Below are 21849 nucleotides of genomic sequence, written 5' to 3' on the forward strand. Positions count from 1 at the left end.
TAAACTAACATTAAATGGCTAGTGTGTACTATCATCATGCCAAAGTCTCAACAGAAAAGTCTTCATTTAACTTTGTGCTTGAGTGTGCATCTACCCAACTATAGAGTATATTTAATTGATAAACTGATTTTTCCTGCTCCCAGAGATAAATTTGAGTCTTAGGAGTTATGTGCTCTCATATCTTACTGTTTTGTAGTTTCATCCTTTAGATTTGGTTAACAAAAGTAAACATGCAGAAAAGTAGACTACTGTATCTGTGTATGTAAGTCATTACTGAGATTTAACAACTGTCTACATTTTCCCATACTTGCTTAATTTTTTATTTTACTGAAGTTTCTCATAATAAATTTCACCTGTTGTACTTCATCCTGGTTTTTCAGTAAGCATCCCTAAATTGCAGAATTTCTAGGAAAGGATGAGAATATTGTAATTGATGGGATACAGTTAAATCAGTGCTCATGGGAAAGTTTATAGGATTAAATACTTAAAATATTAACTTTTGGTTAAAATGTCAATAAGAAGAAAATTTAAATGAATGAAATATTCATAGAATTAATTTCTGTAAGTGACATTGTATCAGTGGTTTGCATCTCTTAAAAAAGATTTCTTATTTATAGTAACATTTCCAAGACTGCTGATTTTTGTATTTTTAAATTTTGAAACCCAGTTATGCTCTCCTTGAAGTGTTATATGGTGTGTGTGTGTATACATATATATATATATATGTATAAATATAAATATGTATATGGGGGGAATATACATGTGTGTTTGAGACTTCTGTAATGTATTTACATTTGTCAGTAAAACCAATATTGAGGTCTGTCATATTAAAAGTAGGGAAATTATTAGCAATAAGGAGATGAAGTAATCATTTACTTTATTTACTTACAGGTGTTCAATATGAATGCCCCAGTTCCTCCTGTTAATGAACCAGAAACTTTGAAACAGCAAAATCAGTACCAGGCCAGTTACAACCAGAGCTTTTCTAGTCAGCCTCACCAAGTAGAACAAACAGACCTGCAGCAAGAACAGCTTCAAACAGGTAGGAAAACCAGTGTCCCTTCCTTGGCGGCTTGCTTTCCAACACCGTTACTGACAGTGTTAGGAAGGTTTACACTTTAAAGTGGCAGTGTCCACAAGTTTTTGTTCTAGTAGTAGACTTTATGGAATTTTTGTTGCAGATCCTGAATTAAATCAAGTCCATATTTATTGTATGTGAATTATGTGCACTTTTTTGGGAGGCCTTATACCCATTTTCCTTTGGTCAGTAAGCTTTCATAATATCTCTGTTTCATTCTGTGATTTTAGTGGAACTTGTTAGATTATGATCTACTTTACTTTTAATTGCTAATTAATTAAAGCCGGCTAGCATGATACCTGGTAGGTAGTTAAGTCAGTTATACAAAGTTAAGCAGTAAGGAGTTGTCAGTGTGCTAATTATAATCAATAAAACATGCAGAAATCTCTTGGTGGCTGCATTTGGTAGAACTAGGTTGAAATAAAATCCTTTTTGGCAACTAGGCAAGTAAGTTGGCTAGTTACCATACGTGTCATAACAATGTAGATAGAGATATCTTAGATTTCTTAACTTTGTAAGGCATTAGAAATACCTGCTTAGGTCTTTGGTTATTTAGATCCTCGGTTGTTTAATTGGAATATCCCACAACAAACTAGCAAACCTTGCTAAAATCATAGGAGTTAATAGTTTAATTTTATCAGACTGATTGAAATAACTATGAAATATTCTAATCGTCTAATTTCTTGATAGACTTTGATGAACATTATGGATTTTTTCAGTACTAAATTCTTACATATCCCTGTAGTATTTAGCACTAATTAGTAGGAAGTTTGAATCAGCTGTAATCTGATGGATATTTATCCATTAGGCTATCTATGTTCAGCTTCTGAATGATAAAGCTGGGCTTTGTGCTCAGGCTCCTTTAATTATTGCCATGTACTCATAAGCATGTCAGCACAATGGGCCCCCAGTACACCTGCTCTACAGCAAATTGTAGTATCTAGTTAGGAACAACATGAAAAAAGGATATGGCAAGAATCTGGCTATTTATGGACTTAAGAGTTTATGCTGTACAAACACTTCAATAGAAATTCTGGGGTTTTTGTTGTTTTTTAAGTAATTCTGGTATTTTAAAATAAAGACCACACTTTAATTGTATGAGTTTTATTTATTGCTATGAGTTTCCTTGCAGTGAAATTTGGCCAAGACTAATAAAATTCTTATTGATAAAAAGTGAGGTGAAAATTCACTTCTTTTGCCACTCTCTACATGCCATATGAATGACTCTCTTTAGATAGAAAATGTCACCTGTAATCATGATATTTACCTGTAATTTTAAATGTAGGGAATGTAGGGAAAGGCAGTCTGTGTAGAAAGACCACAGTGAGTAGTGTAATTAGTCCATTAATTGCACAGTTCAAAAAGGAGCCATAACATCCCTTCCACTAGGCACACTTCAGCTTTTTCGTTGCAAAATAGTATTTTAAGAACCGATAAATGTATTTGGGGCTTCCTGAGGCCACAAAATATATCTGGTCAAGTTTTTCAAGAGGTACACCACCTTTTCTCTCTGTCTAAACATGGGGGATTTGGGCTGGCTGTTTTTTGTTATTGGGGCGTGGGCCTTCCTCTAGTCTATACCTTCCTCACCTCCCAAAGGTAGTGTTAGTATCCTGTCTTTTCTCCCCTGTGCATTGCGAACATTGGTTTATACCCGAAAGGTACCTCTGGGCTTAATTTTTAAAGATTTCTAGATTCTAGACCTCCCATTGTGGAAGGAGGGGGATGTGCAAGGTAGTGTGAACCTTCTAGAATCTTTTCTTTACCTCATCAAGTTGAGTGCCAGTGTGAGTACTATTTAACTGTCTTAATTGGTTGTACGTTAAAAGTACTTGAGGGGCGCCTGGGTGGCGCAGTCGGTTAAGCGTCCGACTTCAGCCAGGTCACGATCTCACGGTCCGTGAGTTCGAGCCCCGCGTCAGGCTCTGGGCTGACAGCTCGGAGCCTGGAGCCTGTTTCCGATTCTGTGTCTCCCTCTCTCTCTGCCCCTCCCCCGTTCATGCTCTGTCTCTCTCTGTCCCAAAAATAAAAAAAAAAAAAAAAAAAAAAAAAAAAAAAAAAAGTACTTGAAATGGAATCAGGCATTAAAGGAGGTATAAGGTATAAGACTTCTGCTAATTTACCTTCATAATTGACTGAGTACTCTACCATATGGTTGTTTAGCTATGGGAGAGCATGGTTTTGTAGGTTTCATTAACGTGTCAAGGGAAGTTTAAAAGAATAAGAAAGCTTCTACCACTAAGGAGTTTTATAGTGAAAAAATAATTAAATGATACACAGTGGTAATTGTACTGTTTTAGTATGTAAGATCTTTTGAATTATTGTGGGTCTCTTGTGCTAATAGGCAGATGCCTCTCAGAAGATGTTTAATAATACAGGTTTTCATTCCATTTGGAAGGGATAGAGTTTTGTGCTCTCACACATTGTGTGCTTCCAAAAGTTTGGAACTGTTGTTGGAGAATTGCTTAACATATGGGCAGGAGAAAAATAGGGACTTATGTGTAGGTTTCCTTATTGGAAATGTGAAAACTTATTTAAAGATGATTTGAGGAGAAGGTATAAGACACTTCTTAACCCAGGAAACGTGAAAGAACAAATTGTAATGAGCTGTGTGTGTGTGTGTATAAATTTTTTCTTTTTATCATAGTGGTTGGCACTTACCATGGTTCCCAGGACCAGCCCCATCAAGTGACTGGTAACCACCAGCAGCCTCCCCAGCAGAACACTGGATTTCCACGTAGCAGTCAGCCCTATTACAATAGTCGTGGTGTGTCTCGTGGTGGCTCCCGTGGTGCTAGAGGCTTAATGAATGGATACAGGGGCCCTGCCAATGGATTCAGAGGTAAAGGAAAAAAAAAGTAGCAAGTTCTTGTTCCTTTTTGATTTGTAAAATAGAAATATGTCATGAGGTTTTTGGGAAAGATATGTATGTATCTCTGCGTTAATCTCTCATGTACAGCTTAAACATTTAAACGTTTTTAGTATATTGTAGGTTATTTAAATTGACAAAATTGGTAATGGGTTTTTTTGTATGTGTCAAATCCATGTTTTCCATGTCTCTGAGGGGATAATTGCTTTCCATTATCAGAGTTTATGGGGATTTTTTTTTGTATGTGGGGTGTGTATGTGTGCATGGATGGGTGAAATGTCCTCTTCTAAGGAAATTAATACTCAGAAATTTAGGAACAGATTGGATCAGGATGGGAAATTAGAAATTAATTTGAATTACTGGCATGGCTTATAATTTTTCAGTTCTTCCCTTGGTCAGTAGTAAGAAAGTAAAAATTTCTCATATTTAGATAAGAAAATTATTTTCTTGTCCTAAATTTTAGGAGGATATGATGGTTACCGCCCTTCATTCTCTAACACTCCAAACAGTGGTTACACACAGTCTCAGTTCAGTGCTCCCCGGGACTACTCTGGCTATCAACGGGTAGGTAGAAGTTGCTTTAAAATATAAACCTGACCTAAATAAGCCAACGAAACAGACTGATGGGGTTGTTTGGACTTGGATAACTAAGTAATTTGAGGCTAATTTTGCACATTTTTACAAGATACTTTATTATGGAGAATGGTGACTTTTGCTTTCCCTAGCACTCTAGTATAGGTACTCATTTTTTAGAGTCTGTTAAAAAGAGAATGATTTCATGCCCTATTGGTGGGAATGCAGATTGGTGCAGCCACTATGAAAAACAGTATGGAGGCTTCTTAAAAAATTAAAAACCATACTACCATATGATCTTATAATTCCACTGGGTATTTAGCCCAAGAAAATGAAAACCCTAACTCGAAAAGATACACGCACCCCTCTGTTTATTGCAGCATTATTTCTAATAACCAAGATGTGGAAGCAACCCAAGTGTCCCATCAATAGATGGGTAAAGAAGATGTATATATACACAATGGAATATCACTCAGCCACAAAAAAGAATGAAATCTTGCTTTTTGCAGCAACATGGATGGACCTAGAGGGTATAATGCTAAATGAAAAAAGTCAGAGAAAGACAAATGCCATATGATTTCACTCATGTGGGATTTAAGAAACAAAAGACAAAAGACGAGATTCTCTATAAATAGAGAACAAATTTGGTAGTTGCTAGAGGGGATGTAGATAGCGGGGATGGGTGAAACAGATCAAAGAGATTAAGAGTACACTTACCTTGAGCACTGAGAAATGTATACAATTGTTGAATCATTATATTGTACACCTAAAACTACTGTATGTTAATCACACTTAAATAAAAATAAATTTGTGTCGGAGAAAAAAAAGAATTGATTTTTAAGAGCAGAGATATTTCATTGAATGTTCTTGAAAGTAACAAGTAAATTAAAGAATAACTTCTGGCTATCATATATTGAAATGTCTAAAAAGAATAAGGACAAATTTTGTGTTCTGTGTGAGACACTAAGAATAGATAGATGAGAAAGCATTAAAAAAAAATTACGTTTTCTTCAGTACTAACTAGCTTGTCTTTTAGGATGGATATCAGCAGAATTTCAAGCGAGGCTCTGGGCAGAGTGGACCACGGGGAGCCCCACGAGGTAATATTTTGTGGTGGTGATCCTAGCTCCTAAGTGGAGCTTCTGTTCTGGCCTTGGAAGAGCTGTTCCATAGTCTGCATGTAGGTTACATGTTAGGAATACATTTATCATTACCAGACTTGTTGCTAGGGATTAAATGAAATGCTCTGTTTCTAAAACTTACCTTGAACCCAAATTTAATTTTTTGAATGACTTTCCCTGTTACTATATAAATTGTCTTGAAAACTAGAACATTTCTCCTCCTTAGAAAAATGTTTTTCCAACTGCAAATTATTTTTCAGGTCCTAAAACCTGCTAAATGTTTTTAGGAAGTACTTACTGAAACATTTTTGTAAGACATTTTTGGAATGAGATTGAACATTTATATAAATTTATTATTCCTCTTTCATTTTTGAACATGCATATTATATTTTAGAGTCAGAAACACTTTAATGGCCAGATAAGCCATAGTTACATTTAGAGAACCATTTAGAAATGATAGAACTAATTGAAATTTCAATGCCTTTGGATCACTAATAGCGATATAAATGTCAAATTATTTCTGACTTTTAAGTAAAACATACAAAATCCTAACTAACTTACTGAACTATATTTAAAAATTGTAGGTTTAGAGTTTCTGATTTTGTCTATTACCATGGGAAAACTGCTTCCTCATTTGGGCAGAAAGTCAACCTGTGTAACAATTAGAGGTAGCATTTCATATGATCTGAAGTTCTAAATGGTTCTCTGATTTAAGGGAAGTTAAACTGAATAGGTTTCCTCTAGGTTTTGGCCATCACATGTATAAAATGTATATTAAGGAGGAATTACAAAGTACTTTGATTTCAATGCTAGTAGAAACTGGCCAGCAAAAAGGTGCATTTTTAAAGTAATGGATCACTTGGGAATTATTGACTTGAAGTATCAAAGGATATTTGCATGTGAATGTGGGTTATGTTCTTTCTCACCTTGTAGCATATTCTATGAAAGTTGAGTTGACTGGTAGCTAAAAATCTGTTTTAACAGCATGTAAAAAGTTATTTTATCTGTTACAAGTCATTATACAATTTTGAATGTTATGTAGTTTCTTTTTAACAGTTTAGGTAACAAGGTCTGTTTTTCATTCTGGTGCTTTTATTAATTTTGATAGTATGATGTTACTTACTACTGAAATGTAAGCTAGAGTGTACACTAGAATGTAAGCTCCATGAGAGCAGGTACCTTGTCTGTCTTCACTGCTGTATCTATTTCCAACGCCTGATGACAGTGCCTGGCACACAGTAGGCACTCAATAAATACTTGTTGAATGAATGAATGAATGAGTACTGGTGGAATACTCCATTAGCTCTACTCTTCTTTTAGCTAGAGAACATGAGCAAATTTGCGCATGACAACTTCCAGGACAGGTGAACACTGAAGAATTGACCTCTTAAACCTAATAATGTGGTGACAAGCTGCCCACATGCTTCTTGACTTCAGATGAAAAATCTGCTTGAAGGCAAAACAAATAATATTTGAAAGAAAAACCAAATGCCATTTTTGTCTTCTAGGTCGTGGAGGGCCCCCAAGACCCAACAGAGGGATGCCGCAAATGAACACTCAGCAAGTGAATTAATCTGATTCACAGGATTATGTTTAAACGCCAAAAACACACTGGCCAGTGTACCATAATATGTTACCAGAAGAGTTATTATCTATTTGTTCTCCCTTTCAGGAAACTTATTGTAAAGGGACTGTTTTCATCCCATAAAGACAGGACTACAATTGTCAGCTTTATATTACCTGGATATGGAAGGAAACTATTTTTATTCTGCATGTTCTGTCCTAAGCGTCATCTTGAGCCTTGCACATGATACTCAGATTCCTCACCCTTGCTTAGGAGTAAAACATAATACACTTTACGGGGTGATATCTCCATAGTTATTTGAAGTGGCTTGGAAAGAGCAAGATTGACTTTTGACATTGGATCAAATCTACGAGTCAGCCCTAGAGTTATTCAATGGTAATTGACAAAACTAAAATATTTCCCTTGAAGAAGGAAGGAGTGGAGTGTGGTTTGGCAGAACAACTGCATTTCACAGCTTTTCCAGTTAAATTGGAGCACTGAACGTTAAGATGCATACCAAATTATGCATGGGCCCTTAATATAAGGCTGGCTACCAGCTTTGACACAGCACTCTTCATCCTTGGCCAAACGACTGGTTAAAAACACATGTAAATTGCTTTTTAACAGCTGATACTGTATAAGACAAAGCCAAAATGCAAAATTAGGCTTTGATTGGCACTTTTTGAAAAATATGCAACAAATATGGGATGTAATCTGGATGGCCGCTTCTGTACTAAATGTGAAGTATTTAGATACCTTTTTGAACACTTAACATTTTCTTCGACAATGACTTTTATAAGGATTGGTACTATATATCATTCCTTATAACATACATTGTCTGTCACTAATCCTCGGATCTTGCTGTATTGTCACCTAAATTGGTACAGGTACTGATGAAAATATCTAATGGATAATCATAACACTCTTGGTCACATGTTTTTCCTGCAGCCTGAAGGTTTTTAAAAGAAAAAGATATGAAATGCCTGCTGCTACCACCCTTTTAAATTGCTATCTTTTGAAAAGCACCAGTATGTGTTTTAGATTGATTTCCCTATTTTAGGGAGATGACAGACAGTAGTTTCAGTTCTGATGGTATAAGCAAAACAAATAAAACATGTTTATAAAAGTTGTATCTTGAAACACTGGTGTTCAACAGCTAGCAGCTTATGTGGTTCACCCCATGCATTGTTAGTGTTTCAAATTTTATGGTTATCTCCAGCAGCTATTTCTGTAGTACTTGCATTTATCTTTTGTCTAACCCTAATTGAATTCTCTTTTTTTCTCATGGAGGCATTTCTATTCAAAGTGGCGATTCCTTCACTTAGATGCATAGGGAGAGTCACAAGTTTGATGGAGATGACAGTTTAGTAATTTATGTACTGTTGGAATTTCTGCTAGCAGTTTGAGCACTAGTTTTGTGTGCCTATGAACTTAATGCTGCTTGTCATATCCCACTTTGACTTCATGGAGAATTAATCCCATCTTTTCAGCAAAGGCTACTAATACTAAGTTAATGGTATTTTCTGTGCAGAAATTGAATTTTGTTTTATTAGCCTTTAGCTAAGGAATTTTTCCAGTAGGTGCTCAGCCACTGAAGAAAAACAGAAACAAAACACAAGAACGATTCTCAAACATTCATTGTTAGACAACTGGAGTTTTTGCTGGTTTTGTAACCTAAAATGGATAGGCTGTTGAACATTCCACATTCAAAAGTTTTTTGTAGGGTGGTGGGGAATGGGGGGGTATCTTCAATGTTTATTTTAAAATAAAATAAGTTCCTGACTTTTCTCATGTGTGGTTGTGGTACATCATATTGCAAGGGTTATACGTTTACTTTTACAAATGAGTATTTCTTTGGCTAGCACCTCCCGTTGTGTGCTTTAAATGACATCTGCCTGGGATGTACCACAACCATATGTTAGCTGTATTTCACGGGGAATAGATAAAATATTCATGGTTTACTGGGTAATCCCTAGATGTGTATGCTTACAATCCTTCTATATACAAAACTAAATTTGCTATCTGTGTAGAAAATAATTTCATGACATTTAAAATTGAAGTAAATAAGTGATTCTTCATACAGTGATCTCTATGAATCAGTTCAGAGATGGGATGGGGGAGAAATGCTTTCTAGGTTTCAAACTTCTATGCATTAGTGTAGATGTTGTGAATGTGTAAAGGTGTTAGTAGTTTCATTATTTCTGTGTATGTTTTTAAAAGAGTCGTTCTTTTTGAAATAGTATAATTTTTTTTTTTGGCATTCTATCACAGTCTAAATGTAAAGCTTTTATGTCTCAATTCAGACTATATTTTTTAAAGGAGGTGCCTTGTTATGAGGCAGAGAACTTTTTAAAAAGTCCCGTTAAGATCTGAGTCTTGGTACTAAGTGTTCTGTATAATATGTGAATACTTGTCCTACCTGCAGAAGACCTTTTGTTTGGTCAAATGCATATTTTAGCAGAGTTGCAAGGAAATGACTGTCATGTGTGTCACTGTAGCTTCTTGGTATAGTAAGACTCCACATATAAAGTACTTTTGTAAATGCACAGTATCAATCATCTCCTGTGGATAATGAGACTTCTATTTTAGAGCTTTAAGGTAGAATGTCGTTGATGACCTTGGTTAGAGCAGTTCTATTTCTAGATCTTAATATCCCTACTGAATATGGAAGAGTTTTGCAATCACTGTATCTTGATATTAAAACAAATATCCTTTGAAACATTTTTTATCAGTTAGCTTCTACAGTTCTTTTGTCTCCTATATATGCAACTCTGTTATGTGGGAGACTTTTCCACTTATAGGAGGCATGAGAATGTGTTTATTTTCAGAAGGCCCAATAACTGAAGTGCTCTGTTGACAATTCATAAAATGTAGAAGCAGTTGAGTATTCAGCCTCCTGAGTGTCTTAGGAAATTTGTACTGTTCATTATATTTTCAGTAATATATCTAATTAGGGGATTGAGATACAGGTAAGCACTGAGTTCAAACCCTTCTTCATTTCATCTTTAAGTTCCTGGATCCTCATCCCACTTGAGTTCTTATTAAGCACTTTGGCTATAAATTATATTCAAAGAATCAGTATTGCCCTTAAGCTTATCCCTTCTGTAGAGTCAGTGGGGAGGGCAAACCATCAGGAAAATGAAAGTAAATTGTTAAGGCTTATCTCTATACCTTTTCTCATTCTGACTGACTTCTATAAAATACTGGAAAAGAATAGTGAATGTCTTAAATTACATAGATTAAATATTAAAATCTGATTTCTTACTGTCCTTGAGTGAAGTCTGCGTTAGTTGTGTATAGTATCCAGCAAAGCTCTGAAGTGCTACTTGTGAGAGGAGAGGAAAAACCTTAACAGAAAATCTCTCTGGTAGCCTTGTCTTCTCAAGAGTCTAGACTACCACCACCTTCTTTCAGTCAGGAGCTCATTGAATGTAGGCAGTGAAAAGACCACCTGATCTAGTAAATAGTAAAGGCAGTTCTTGGTGTATTCCTACTTGTACGTACTGCTTGAAGTACTGTCTTTATATTAGGGAAACACCGTATTAAGCCAGTGAACTAAGGCTTTATTTGGCAAGTTTGGGTGTCCCTTTGCCAAGCATAATGGCAAGCACTAAGCATTCAGTGGTGACAAAATCACTGTGGTTCCTGCTTTCACTGAGCAGTCTGTTCAAAGATAATGATGTCGTGACACAAAAATGTAGCAAATGCTGTGATGGAGCAACAGAGTTGATGACAGCTATAAAGGCCATGACTGCAATAAATTATGACCTAGTCAAAATGATTGGGAAAGACTTTGTTGAAAGGGATAATTGAACTAAGACTTGAAGGATGAGGAGTAATTAGGTAGAGGAGTGGAGAAGAGAGCGTATCTAAAGAAAGGCACACTCTTCCAGGACTGAGAAAGCTATCTGCTCAAGTAGGAGTATGTGTTTTAGTAGAGTTAGAGGCTGAAAAACAGGTAAAGAGTACTACAGGTGGCTTTACAGTTATGTTCCATGTTTTGTCTCTTAAGAACAGTTGGAAACTAAGGTTTCTAAGCTGTGTGTGTAGGGGGCCAGGAGTGGGGTAAAGGATAGTGGGTGACCTAACAAAATTGCCATTTAAAGAATACACAATGCAGTTTTGAGAACAATCTGTATGGGGCGAGAGATGTCTATTGGGAGTAGCCCGTGAGAGAAATGATTACAACATAAAGTGGAGGGCAGTAGTGAATGGATCTTACATATTTCCTGTCTCACTTAGTGCTCAGTATCCTTTCCTGGGTAATCCAGGCTTCAGTCGTGAGACTGATCTCTAACTACATTCTTCCCTAGGCGATCCCATCTAATCCCAGGACTTTGAATACAATCAGTATTTTAGTTCCTCCTAAATATTCCTAGGTCCCCAATTACTCCAGTCTTGAGTGTTCCAAGTCAATCTCTTCATTAACCTGCATTCATCCATTTGCTCAGGGCAAATACTTTGGGTATACTTTCTTTTGTACCCTGTATCTAGTCCTTAACCAAATCCACATAGTTCTACCTTGAAAATACATCCTGAATCATCTATTCTGACCATCTACAAGTAGCTTGCCATCTACTTCTGACCACCACTATTACTAGCTTAGGACAAGTAACCACAGTAGCTTATAATGGCTCTCTTTCTACTCATCATCCTGTAGTGATTTTGTGGACAAGTCAAGTTTTGTCACTTCCTGGTTCCCCAAACTCCACTGGTTTTCCCATCATACCTAGAATTAAATCCTAAATTTTGGTCTATGTGTGTTCATTATTTGGCCTAATTGCCTACTGTTTTGTTCTTGCTCACTAGTCGATCTTCAAGCATGCAAAGGCTTTTCACTCAAATATTCTTAACGTTCATTCTTTCTAAATTCAGGTGTTTGCTCCAGTGTCATAAGCTCAGAGGCCTTCCATGTCCACCACTAAAACATACCCTTAGTTACTTATCGGACAGTTTTTTCTTAATAGCACTTAAAGCTTACCCAGAATTACGCAAACTTTATAAGTGAAAAACATTTTGGTCACTTTATCCCTTGTGTCTGGCATATTGACATTTGTTGAGCGAATATGAAAATGATGGGTGTTGGACTAAAAATGGGTAGTAGTGATGATTACACTGGAATTGGAAGTGTCTTGGTTTGAGGAAGGAGTTCAGCTTCAGACATTTTGAATCTGAGGTATTCAAGAAATGTCAAGCAAGCAGTTGGAATTTGTTTACTTGAAGTTCAACAATCTGGCCCAAAGACAACGTATAAGAATATACAGGTGGTTCTTGTAGTATAAAAATATATAGGTGGTGCTTGTAATATGCTTGGGCGGGTTCGCCTGGGAGCTGGGCGGGAGGAAGAAGTAATTTAACAAGAGCAGAGCCCCAGAGCTGATTTTCAGAAGAGCGCTATCATTTGATGTCCAGTTTAGGCCTAAAGGGAATTTACAAAGTACCCGCACCGGTGGGTAGAAATACTGAGTTTCCGACAGGTCTACAGGGTCCTTTCTTCAGGTGTGGAAGATCAAGTGAATAAAATAGATCTGCTGACCGAGTTTCCTCATTTTGTCACGTTAAAATGGGAAGTTATTTAAATAAAAGGGTAAAATTACGCACAGATCCCTGGAGTCGGTCGTCTCGTATAACTAGGATAAACACTAAGAGCCATGGACCCCCTTACCGTGTGCTGCCCCGGGCCTGTCTGGTAACCCGGGCTCGCCCCAGCACAGCGGCAAGCGCTTATTTTGTCCCTCGGAGCCAGGGCATCTTGATTCTGATACGAGAGGCAAATCGCACCCGTGCCACTTGGAGCAGAGACTAAAATTCCAAAACCGCGCTGGGCACGTAGGCTGCAGCTCCGCCTCCCGGGCATCTGACGTCATCACATGGAGACATGGTTGCCGAAAGTCCCCGCACGCACTCCGCACCGCGCCGATAGTGCGCTCGCGCACATGGAGCCTTTCAGTGCCTGAGCAGGATGCGCGTCGCGGAGTGAGGCCAGCGCTGAGAGCGCGCGGTCAGGCATCGCTAGGGGCAGCCCGCCGCTCCCTCTGGGCTTCTGGAGTAATTGGGTTTCCCCACGTGCTTCCGCTTGGCTGCTGGCTGGGATCCGCTGGGTTCGGGGTGCAGGTACCCAAGACGGGATGGCTGGGGATGGGTACCAAGGTCGGTGTCTGTGTCCTGCTTGGGACCAGAGGTGGCCGGCTCGAGGATGAGGGCTCTGTATCCTTGCCAATGCTCGGCCTGCGTCGACTGCCGGCCCACACGGGCGCTCGCTCCTAGATGACGGGCTCCTCTTCCCCGATTGGCGGCCACTCTCCGCGTGCTTCTCGAGCGCTCTCCGGGGTTGCGTGGCTCCATCTCCACCTTCTGGGCAACTCTAGTTGGGGGTCTGGGTGTGTGTGGGGGGGGGGGGGGGGAGGTGACAACACTTTTGCTTTCCGCGGAGCTTGCCTACGGTTCCTGGTTTTGGCGCTAGGCATTAAACCGAGGCAGTCTGATTCCAGATCCTCCCATGCTTTCATTTGTTTGTCTAAGCTCATTCGTTTATACTGTTTTTTCAGGAGTCACATTCAGGACTTGTTTCATTTGCTAATGCATCTAGAATGGTGACTGGCACATAGATACTGTGTTTACTTGTTAGACAAATAGACGAGTGAATGAGGAATAGTTCTTTCTTTTCCTTTCAAGGCCCTCTTCCTACGTTAAGCCTTCCATGGCAATTCCAGCCCACGGTAATCTCAGACCTTCATCAGACTATTGGCTGTACTATTACTTTTGCGTCTAGTTTTATCTGTCTTTAGACAAATTGTCCCTTATCTCTTTCTCTTGAATATTCTCTGCAAGGAGAATGAAAGCTCCTTGAAGTTAAGTCTTATCTGGTATTGTTTCTGGGGCTCCCACAGTAACTAGAGCAAAAAGCAGTCCCTACTAATTAGTTATTGATTGATTTGTGTGTGATCTCTTTGTGGCCTCAACTCAACTGACAAGTTGGGCAGCGTGGGGAGCTGGAAAGAGCTTAGGCTTTGGAGTCGGGCAAATTTGAGTGTGAATCCTGTCGTATTCCTTCCTTAAAATACTTGAATTCTTTATACTTGCTCCTTTCCTTATAAAAAAGGAGCCATTGATTGTAACATAATGTTTTATACTAAGAAAGCACTGCTAAAATCCATATTTGGATTGGAGGGTAGAAGGACAGTTAAGGCACACTTAAGGTTCAATTAATGAACTTTATATTTAGAATGCAGCAGGCTGTGTAGTTTCTAGGTAGGCTGTCATTCTTCCTTCAATGTTGTAGAAATATAATTGATATTCCTGATGTTTCTTTGGTGCATTTTTTGTGGTAATAATGCATTATTGTATTGTACGTAATCCCAACTTTAAGGTCTGCCTGTACAGGCTTCAGTACGGGGTTCTCTCCTTTGAGGAGACAGTTGGACACATTTCATCACAGTAATATTCATTGATTTCCTTTCTCTGATTTTATTAGTAATGCATATGAATAAAAAAAAACTCTAAAAAAACAAAAGAACAAAATAAGAACCACCTGCAGTCTCACCATCCACAAAAATTACATTTTTGTGTTTTCTTTCAGGTTTTTTTTCCCTTCATGTTATGTACATGTGTTAAAAAGATGGTATGCTTTGTTCTGTGATGTCAGTTTTCTCATAAGCATCTTTATCCATATCCTTAGATAATTTCTGAAAGTGATTTTGAAGGAGCTTTTTTGAAAACTGCCTTATTCTCTCACAAATATACCATCATATATTTTAATCATTCTATTTTGTGGAGCATTGTTGCAAGTTTTTTAAAAAACTCCTTGATAGAAGTATGAAACACAGCTTCCCTTCTGACTTCCATGCTGAGGAAACATTTTCTTTGCCTCCCAAGCCTCAGTTTCCTAATTTTAAAAATGAGACTGACATGTTCCCTAGGGAGCAGTTTGAGGGTTAAGTAAAATGATACTTCCCAACGTGCCTTAGCATAGCTCCTGGTCCCCCAAGAGGCTGCCAGCTAATGTTCCTCACCCAGAATCTGGCATTCATGTCCAGTTGTGTTTCCTTTCTCTCTCTTTCAGTGATAGTCTTTCACCATGCATCGGAAGAAAGTAGATAACCGAATCCGGATTCTCATTGAGAATGGAGTTGCTGAAAGGCAAAGGTCTTTGTTTGTTGTAGTCGGAGACCGAGGAAAGGACCAGGTAAGACCTCGTAAACACTTCCTGGCTGACTTCGTGTCTTGTCCCACAGTTAGCTTGTTACTGCTCCTCTGAGGTTTCAGCACATAATAACATTAAGGTCCCTTTGACTGCTTTTCTCTACATAAAATGCCTTGTGAGAACCTAGGGGTGGACTGAGCGCAAGGTTAAGAGTGTGTGACCGGGCTTCTAGTCCCTACCTGGGCACTGCCCTCTCCTGGCCCTCTGTTTACTTTCCAGATCTGTCAAAATGAGGTCTGGCAGTCTCTGAGGTCTCTTTTGGCCATGAGATTCTGTGACTTTTTCCTTTGGCAGGTGGTCATACTCCATCACATGTTGTCCAAAGCAACTGTGAAGTCTCGGCCTTCAGTGCTGTGGTGTTATAAGAAAGAGCTGGGGTTTAGCAGGTAAGTTGGGCCTTTTGAGTGTCCCATACCATTTATAGTTGCTGCTCCTTAATTAAATGCCAGGAAATGATTTTCTGACATAGGTTTTCAGGGATTGTTAGGGAGCTGCGACCTCTGAGGACTCTTCCAAATAGCGAAAATAATAGAGCTGATGTCCTTCTTTCATTCCTGACGATAAATTTCAAAGCCACCTTGCCTTTCCCAGGTCTTCTGGGGAACGGCACTGTGTAGTAGAAGCTTTGGCTTGAGACTAAGGTAATGAGGTCACCAAGGTTGGTTTCAAGCTCTGGTCTAGCCAAATAGGAGGTTTAGGTACTCTCGTTACCCTTCTTTTGAAGATGAGAATCTGTGGAAGGTGCCAGGGCAGCACAGTAGGATTCCCCCACAGACTCACCCCTGGCTCCGGGCCCATCCTCTTAACCTCTCTACTCTTTCCTTCACTTTTAAATGGAGGGGGTTGGCCCTGCGATAGCTGAGTTCCTTCTGGCTCTGAAGGTCTTGATGGGTGATCAGTGAACCTGTCCCCTGCTCCCACCCCTTTAGCCTCTCTGGTTAACTGGCTCTCCTGGGGTGGGTGGGTGATTGCAGTCACCGGAAGAAAAGAATGCGACAGCTACAGAAGAAAATAAAGAATGGGACGTTGAACATAAAGCAAGATGACCCCTTTGAACTCTTCGTGGCGGCCACAAACATCCGCTACTGCTACTACAATGAAACCCACAAGATCCTGGGCAACACCTTTGGCATGTGCGTTCTCCAGGTGGGTGGCTTCCTCCAGCTTGGGACTGGCGTCAGAGAGCGGAGGGCTCCCCTCAAGAACAGGCGGACAGGAAGGAGAAAGATTGACCCATACAGCCTCCCCCAGGCAGTATCAGTGGAATAGTTGGCCACTTTCCAAAGCAAATTGGGTAACTCACCCCATGTAAAAATAAACTTTTCCACTTAAAGCGACGCTTAACCTAGAGATACCAAAACTGACCCAGGTGCTCCATCATGGCTGGTTCTAACCGGCTGAGGATGAGAAAGAAAGTATTGTGAACTTAGAGGGACCCCAGATTCCCAGATCCTAACTGGAAGTAGCCGAAGACTTTGGTGAGCAGGGAGCAGTGGGACCTGTTTTAACTGGCTGGGCGTAGTCCTTAAAACCCCCTCACTTTTCCTCCACAGAGAACTCCTGGTACATTTCTTCTCTGGTATTCTTGTCTTGCCAGAACAAACTTCACATTTTTTTTGTTTCCAGCTCTGGCGGTCTCTGTTTTATCCTTTGATTCTTGGACACCTGTGACCCCCCCAACCCCTCCCACCCCGAAAGGAGAACACATTTAAGCCCCCGTCCCCAGTTTTGGTGCGTGTTTATCATTTGCATGTAGTACCAGGATTACGTATGTCATAAGTTGTACCTTATGAAAGGTAAGTTAAGAAATGAGGGGAAAGTGCTCGCCTTGGCAGCACATATGCTAGAGCTGGAATGACACAGAGAGGAGTAGCACGCTCCCTGTGCAAGGGTGACACACAGCTTCCTGAAGCATTGCATAGTTTTGGCATTCAGAGGGCACTTGTTAGGATGAGCACTGGGTGTTACATGTAAGTGAAGAATCTCTAAATTCTGCTCCTGAAACCAACCTTACACTCTATATTAACTAACTGGATTTTAATAAAATCTTGGAAAGAAAAAAAAAAGGGGGGGGGGCGCCTGGGTGGCTCAGTCGGTTAAGCCACCGACTTCGGCTCAGGTCATGATCTCGCGGTCAGTGAGTTCAAGCCCCGCATCGGGCTCTGTGCTGACAGCTCAGAGCCTGGATCCTGTTTCAGATTCTGTGTCTCCCTCTCTCTGACCCTCCCTTGTTCATGCTCTGTCTCTCTCTGTCTCAAAAATAAATAAACGTTAAAAAAATTAAAAAAAGGAATGAGGGGGAAAAAATCACGAATTGGAAGTTTTTGGTTTATTTTTCTTACATTCCACTTGTTTGTCCCATACTGCTGGCTTGCATCCCACCTTGTAGACTAGAAAGGAGCATTTTGCTTCTTCTCACCTGGCCACTGGTTGGTAGTGAGTGCTCTTAGGCCACCACGGTTACCAGGTGCAGTGAAGGTGGCTCCTTGAGGCAGCGGCTCCCCCATGTGGGGCAGTTTGAGTTTTGTCAGACAGGTTTTATGTAAACACATCCGAAAACGAACGTGAGGTATTTGTGAAATACAAGTGCAAATCACTGGAGAGGATTTCTTCCCAGATAGGATCTTGTGTGAGGCTATTAGACACACTTTTGTCATACAAAACCAGATACACCTCTTGCCCAGTGCTGGGCTCTCTTTTGTGCCCCTAAGTAAAGGGAGGTGTGTGGGCCCCTCCTGCTGAGTCGAGTGAGGGCTATGGTCTTGGGTTCGTGTTCGGAAGCCCTCCTTTTATTTAGTTAAACTTCCCCGGGGGTGCTCTTTGTGTGACTAGCCCTTTTTGAGGTCTCTTTCTTTCAGGATTTTGAAGCTTTAACTCCAAACTTACTGGCCAGAACTGTGGAAACAGTGGAAGGTGGTGGGCTGGTGGTCATCCTCCTACGGACCATGAATTCGCTCAAGCAGTTGTACACAATGACCATGGTAGGTATATGGTTTTTAACTGAGTTGTGGCGTTTCACATCAAGTGTGTTTTTGCTGTTGGCCACTTTCTTTTAGGAGTTCCTATGGAGGGGGCACCTGGGTGGCTCAGTTGGTCAAGCAGCCGACTCTTGATTTTGGCTCAGGTTATGATCTCACTGTGGGATCGAGCCCCATGTCAGACTCTGCACTGAGCATGGAGGCTGCTTGAGATTCTCTCTCTCTCCTCTCTCTGCTCCTCCCCGGCTTGTGTGTACTCTTTCCTCTTCTCTCAAAATAAGTAAGTAGACGTTAAAAAAAAAATTCCTGTTGAACGGCTTTAGTGAGCAGTCAGCACAAGGTCTGGGTTGGGAGTTCTTTGACTGTAAGTAATGAGAAGGTCACTGCAGAGAAAGTCAGTGACCTTGAGTGTGCCCAGGCATCTCTGAATTTCACATTTCCTTTCAGGTATTTGTAAATTCTATACCTGTGAGATTCATGTATGTGGCAGTTATTAGGTAGTTACATTTCTGGAATGGTATTCTGCAAAGAGCCACGCCAGTGCCCCCATTTTGGATTACCAAAAAGGGACCATGCACAGACTTGCCCACCAGTCCTCATGCTAATGGATAACGAAGGAACATTTGCCAATTCCACTCCCAGTTTGGCAAGAGATTTGACTGTGAGAGGGGTAGTTTCCACCCAAAGCTGAGGACATGGTTAGGAGTGGGAATATGTCTCTGTGGGTTCACAGCTAGTCTGCGACCCCATCAGTATTGCCATTTGCATGTTCCTTGTGACAGGTTTTAGTCACAGGCCTGTGGCCCTGCTCAGGAATGGCGTTAGAATTGGCCTCAGGGTTTCACAAGCTGCGTTTATGCGGGGACATGGACTTTTCCACAGATCTTAGTAGCTGCTTCCCGTCACTGCTGCTCCTATAGCCCCTCTGGCTTCCTCAGGGGCCCTCAGACATGCTCAGTATGCTCTCATCTCATGGCCTGTGCACTTGCTGTTGCCATTGGGATATCTGCACAGCCCGCTTCTCACTGCATTCATGTCCCTGCCCACATACCCCCTCCTCTGTGGGACAGACTCTGTCTGTCACTCCTCGACCTGCTTGGTTTTCCTTCATAGCATCTGCCAGCTACCTAAAGTTATATATTTATTTGTTTGTTGCCTGCCTCCCTGTGCTGGTCTGTAAACTTCATGAGGTTAGGGACTTAGTTTTCCTCACTGGTGCATTCCCTGATTCTGGAAGAGTGCCTGGTGTTTAGTAAGCACTCGTTAAATACTTGTGAATGAATGAATGACTTTTTGCCCACATCAATTTGTTTGTCCTCCTTCCCCCTTTTCCCTGCCGCCTGCTTCTCACCTCAGAGGTACACCATGTAAGTAGCCACACCCCTGCCATTTGCTGTCACTGCACATTGTTTTTCATTTGGAGCATTTGCCAGATTTTTTTTTTTTTTTCTTCTTACTCGTTTCCCTCTGACCGTTAGACTGTAGGCTCCATGAGAACAGAGGTCCTGCTTTATTGAATACTGGTGTATACCCGGCATGTCTGGTTCACGATTGGTATGTGTGTTTTATTGAATGAATGAACGAACACATTTTATGATGCTGGATAAAATGTGGAAAAGGTCAAAGCCGAGGTGAGAGGATGTTTGTTGTAATAAAAAACATTACCTTTAGCATTTGATGATCCATCCCAGTTCCAGCAAATAGCAGCTGGGCTGTTCAGCACAGCAGATTCTGGAGGAGTGGGTTTCCAGCAGTAGCTCTGGCGCCTCCTTATCCCAGGCTTGCTTGATAAAGCTGCTTCACATTTGGACCGCGAGCCGCAGCGCTGTTGGGATGTCTGTGTTCACAGATGTTGTCTCTTTCAGGACGTGCATTCAAGATACAGGACGGAGGCCCATCAGGATGTGGTGGGACGGTTTAATGAGAGGTAGGTCTGAAGCACATTTCTCGGGTCCTTAATTGTGGGGAACCGCGGTGCAGAGAATATTTTTGTCTTGGACCCAGATGAAAGCCGTGCTTTTGTCTGAGGGAAGGTAGCACAGGGGTCCAAAATGGTGAGATTCCTGACAGCAGTGGTGGTGGCGAAGCCAACTGGAAGCAGTGAAAGTGAGTGGGGAGCTGGGGCCTGAACCAAGCCACTCTCCTCTCTGGCTTTTAGCTTACTCATCTGTCAGAGGGGTGATTTGTCTGGATCACTGTTTCCCAAAATGTGTTTCACAGAACACCAGTATTTTAAGAGGGACTTTATGTCAAAAGGGTTTCTGCCAGATACGTCTGGGAAACGCTGATACAGTTTTTCCTGTGTGAAGATTCACGGTAGCCTGTTGTAGTCTCCAAAAAGTGTTGCAACGGCAGGGATCTATTTAACGGATTGTTTCCCAGATTTATTTGACCATAGAGCCCTTTTTTAGGAAGCATCAGTTAGCAGCCTGTGAAACACCTGAAGAAGCTGTGGCCTGGATCAGTGGTCCTCATCTACAGCAGTCTTGCTTCCTGGGGACATTTGGCGATGCCTGGAAACCTTTTGGTTGTCATGACTTGGGGGGAGGGAGTTGGGGGGACGCTACTGGCATCTAGTGAGTAGAGGCCAGGGGTGCTGCTAAACAGCCTAAAATGTACAGAACAGTCCCACAACCAAGAATCATCTGGTCTGAAATATTGCTGGTGCTGAGGTTTAGAAATCCTGGCCTCGGTGAAGCTTGGGGCCTTTCCAGTTTGAATCCTCTCTGGTGTTTTCATTTAGTAGATGGAGTAGGCCAGTGGGGGCGGCCCTGTGCTGCTGGATAGAATGGAAGCCTGTGAAAGTAGCATGTGAGGTTCTCTTCTTGCACCTGTGGGAGAAGTTTGACTTCTCTAGCCAAACACATGTTTTCCTGCACATGGGAATGTCTATGTTACATTTCTTGAGGCAGCTTTCTTCTCCCTTTTCTTTGTTTTTTCTTCCTTTGTGGCAGAAGGTAAATTTGTGACTGGTGATCATTTGTGGAGTGGGGTAGGAATTCCCCATTTAAGGATGGCCTGAGACAGCTCAGTCCTCAAAGGGTGAGCCTCAGAGGTGTGGGAAGGGCCCTATGACTCAGTTGTGCACAGTAGGAATGCTTGTAACCCGTCTCGAGAGAGAGAGTTCTGGGTTTTCTTGTTTGCTGTATAGAACGTGTTCAGGTGCCTTGTAGACGAGGCTCAGAGTCCTCTTACACTGCTCTCCAGTTGGGTTTTGGCTCTTTCTAGCTTTCTTAGAGACGTGTGGGCATCAAATCATTTTCCTCAAGAAAAGCCACACCTTTATCATGTATCGGCACCTCCCCCCAACACCTCATTACGGTTTTGTTCCTCAGATTTATTCTCTCTCTGGCCTCTTGTAAGAAGTGTCTTGTCATCGATGACCAGCTCAGCATCCTGCCCATCTCCTCCCACGCTGCCAGCATTGAGGCCCTACCTCCCCAGACCCCGGTGAGTCAGCCAG

General features: G+C 40.9%; 2 protein-coding genes and 1 non-coding gene across 4 annotated transcripts in view; all 3 read left to right on the forward strand.

Annotated features, from left to right (window-relative positions):
• CAPRIN1 (cell cycle associated protein 1) overlaps positions 1-9285 on the forward strand; it is a 38762-nt gene extending 29477 nt beyond the window's left edge. Inside the window, exons 15-19 of the mRNA XM_058688600.1 lie at positions 892-1042; positions 3726-3920; positions 4411-4511; positions 5557-5620; positions 7150-9285. Of these exons, the coding sequence (XP_058544583.1) occupies positions 892-1042; positions 3726-3920; positions 4411-4511; positions 5557-5620; positions 7150-7214 (576 nt within the window). The 3' untranslated portion in view covers positions 7215-9285. The remainder of the gene's footprint in view (positions 1-891; positions 1043-3725; positions 3921-4410; positions 4512-5556; positions 5621-7149) is intronic.
• A 2503-nt stretch (positions 9286-11788) lies between these two features.
• NAT10 (N-acetyltransferase 10) overlaps positions 11789-21849 on the forward strand; it is a 36000-nt gene continuing 25939 nt past the window's right edge. The window contains exons 1-7 of one of the 2 annotated variants that reach the window (XM_058688601.1): positions 11789-13319; positions 15268-15390; positions 15703-15794; positions 16383-16554; positions 18267-18389; positions 20252-20313; positions 21722-21836. In XM_058688601.1, the coding sequence (XP_058544584.1) occupies positions 15283-15390; positions 15703-15794; positions 16383-16554; positions 18267-18389; positions 20252-20313; positions 21722-21836 (672 nt within the window). In that variant the 5' untranslated portion in view covers positions 11789-13319; positions 15268-15282. The other variant, XM_058688602.1, reaches the window with a different exon arrangement.
• LOC131488923 (U6 spliceosomal RNA) lies at positions 17228-17334 on the forward strand. The gene has a single exon (XR_009250310.1). It is a non-coding gene; the product is annotated as a U6 spliceosomal RNA (small nuclear RNA).

The sequence above is a fragment of the Neofelis nebulosa genome, chromosome 10 (assembly GCF_028018385.1).
Source record: "Neofelis nebulosa isolate mNeoNeb1 chromosome 10, mNeoNeb1.pri, whole genome shotgun sequence".
Taxonomy (NCBI): Eukaryota; Metazoa; Chordata; class Mammalia; order Carnivora; family Felidae; genus Neofelis; species Neofelis nebulosa.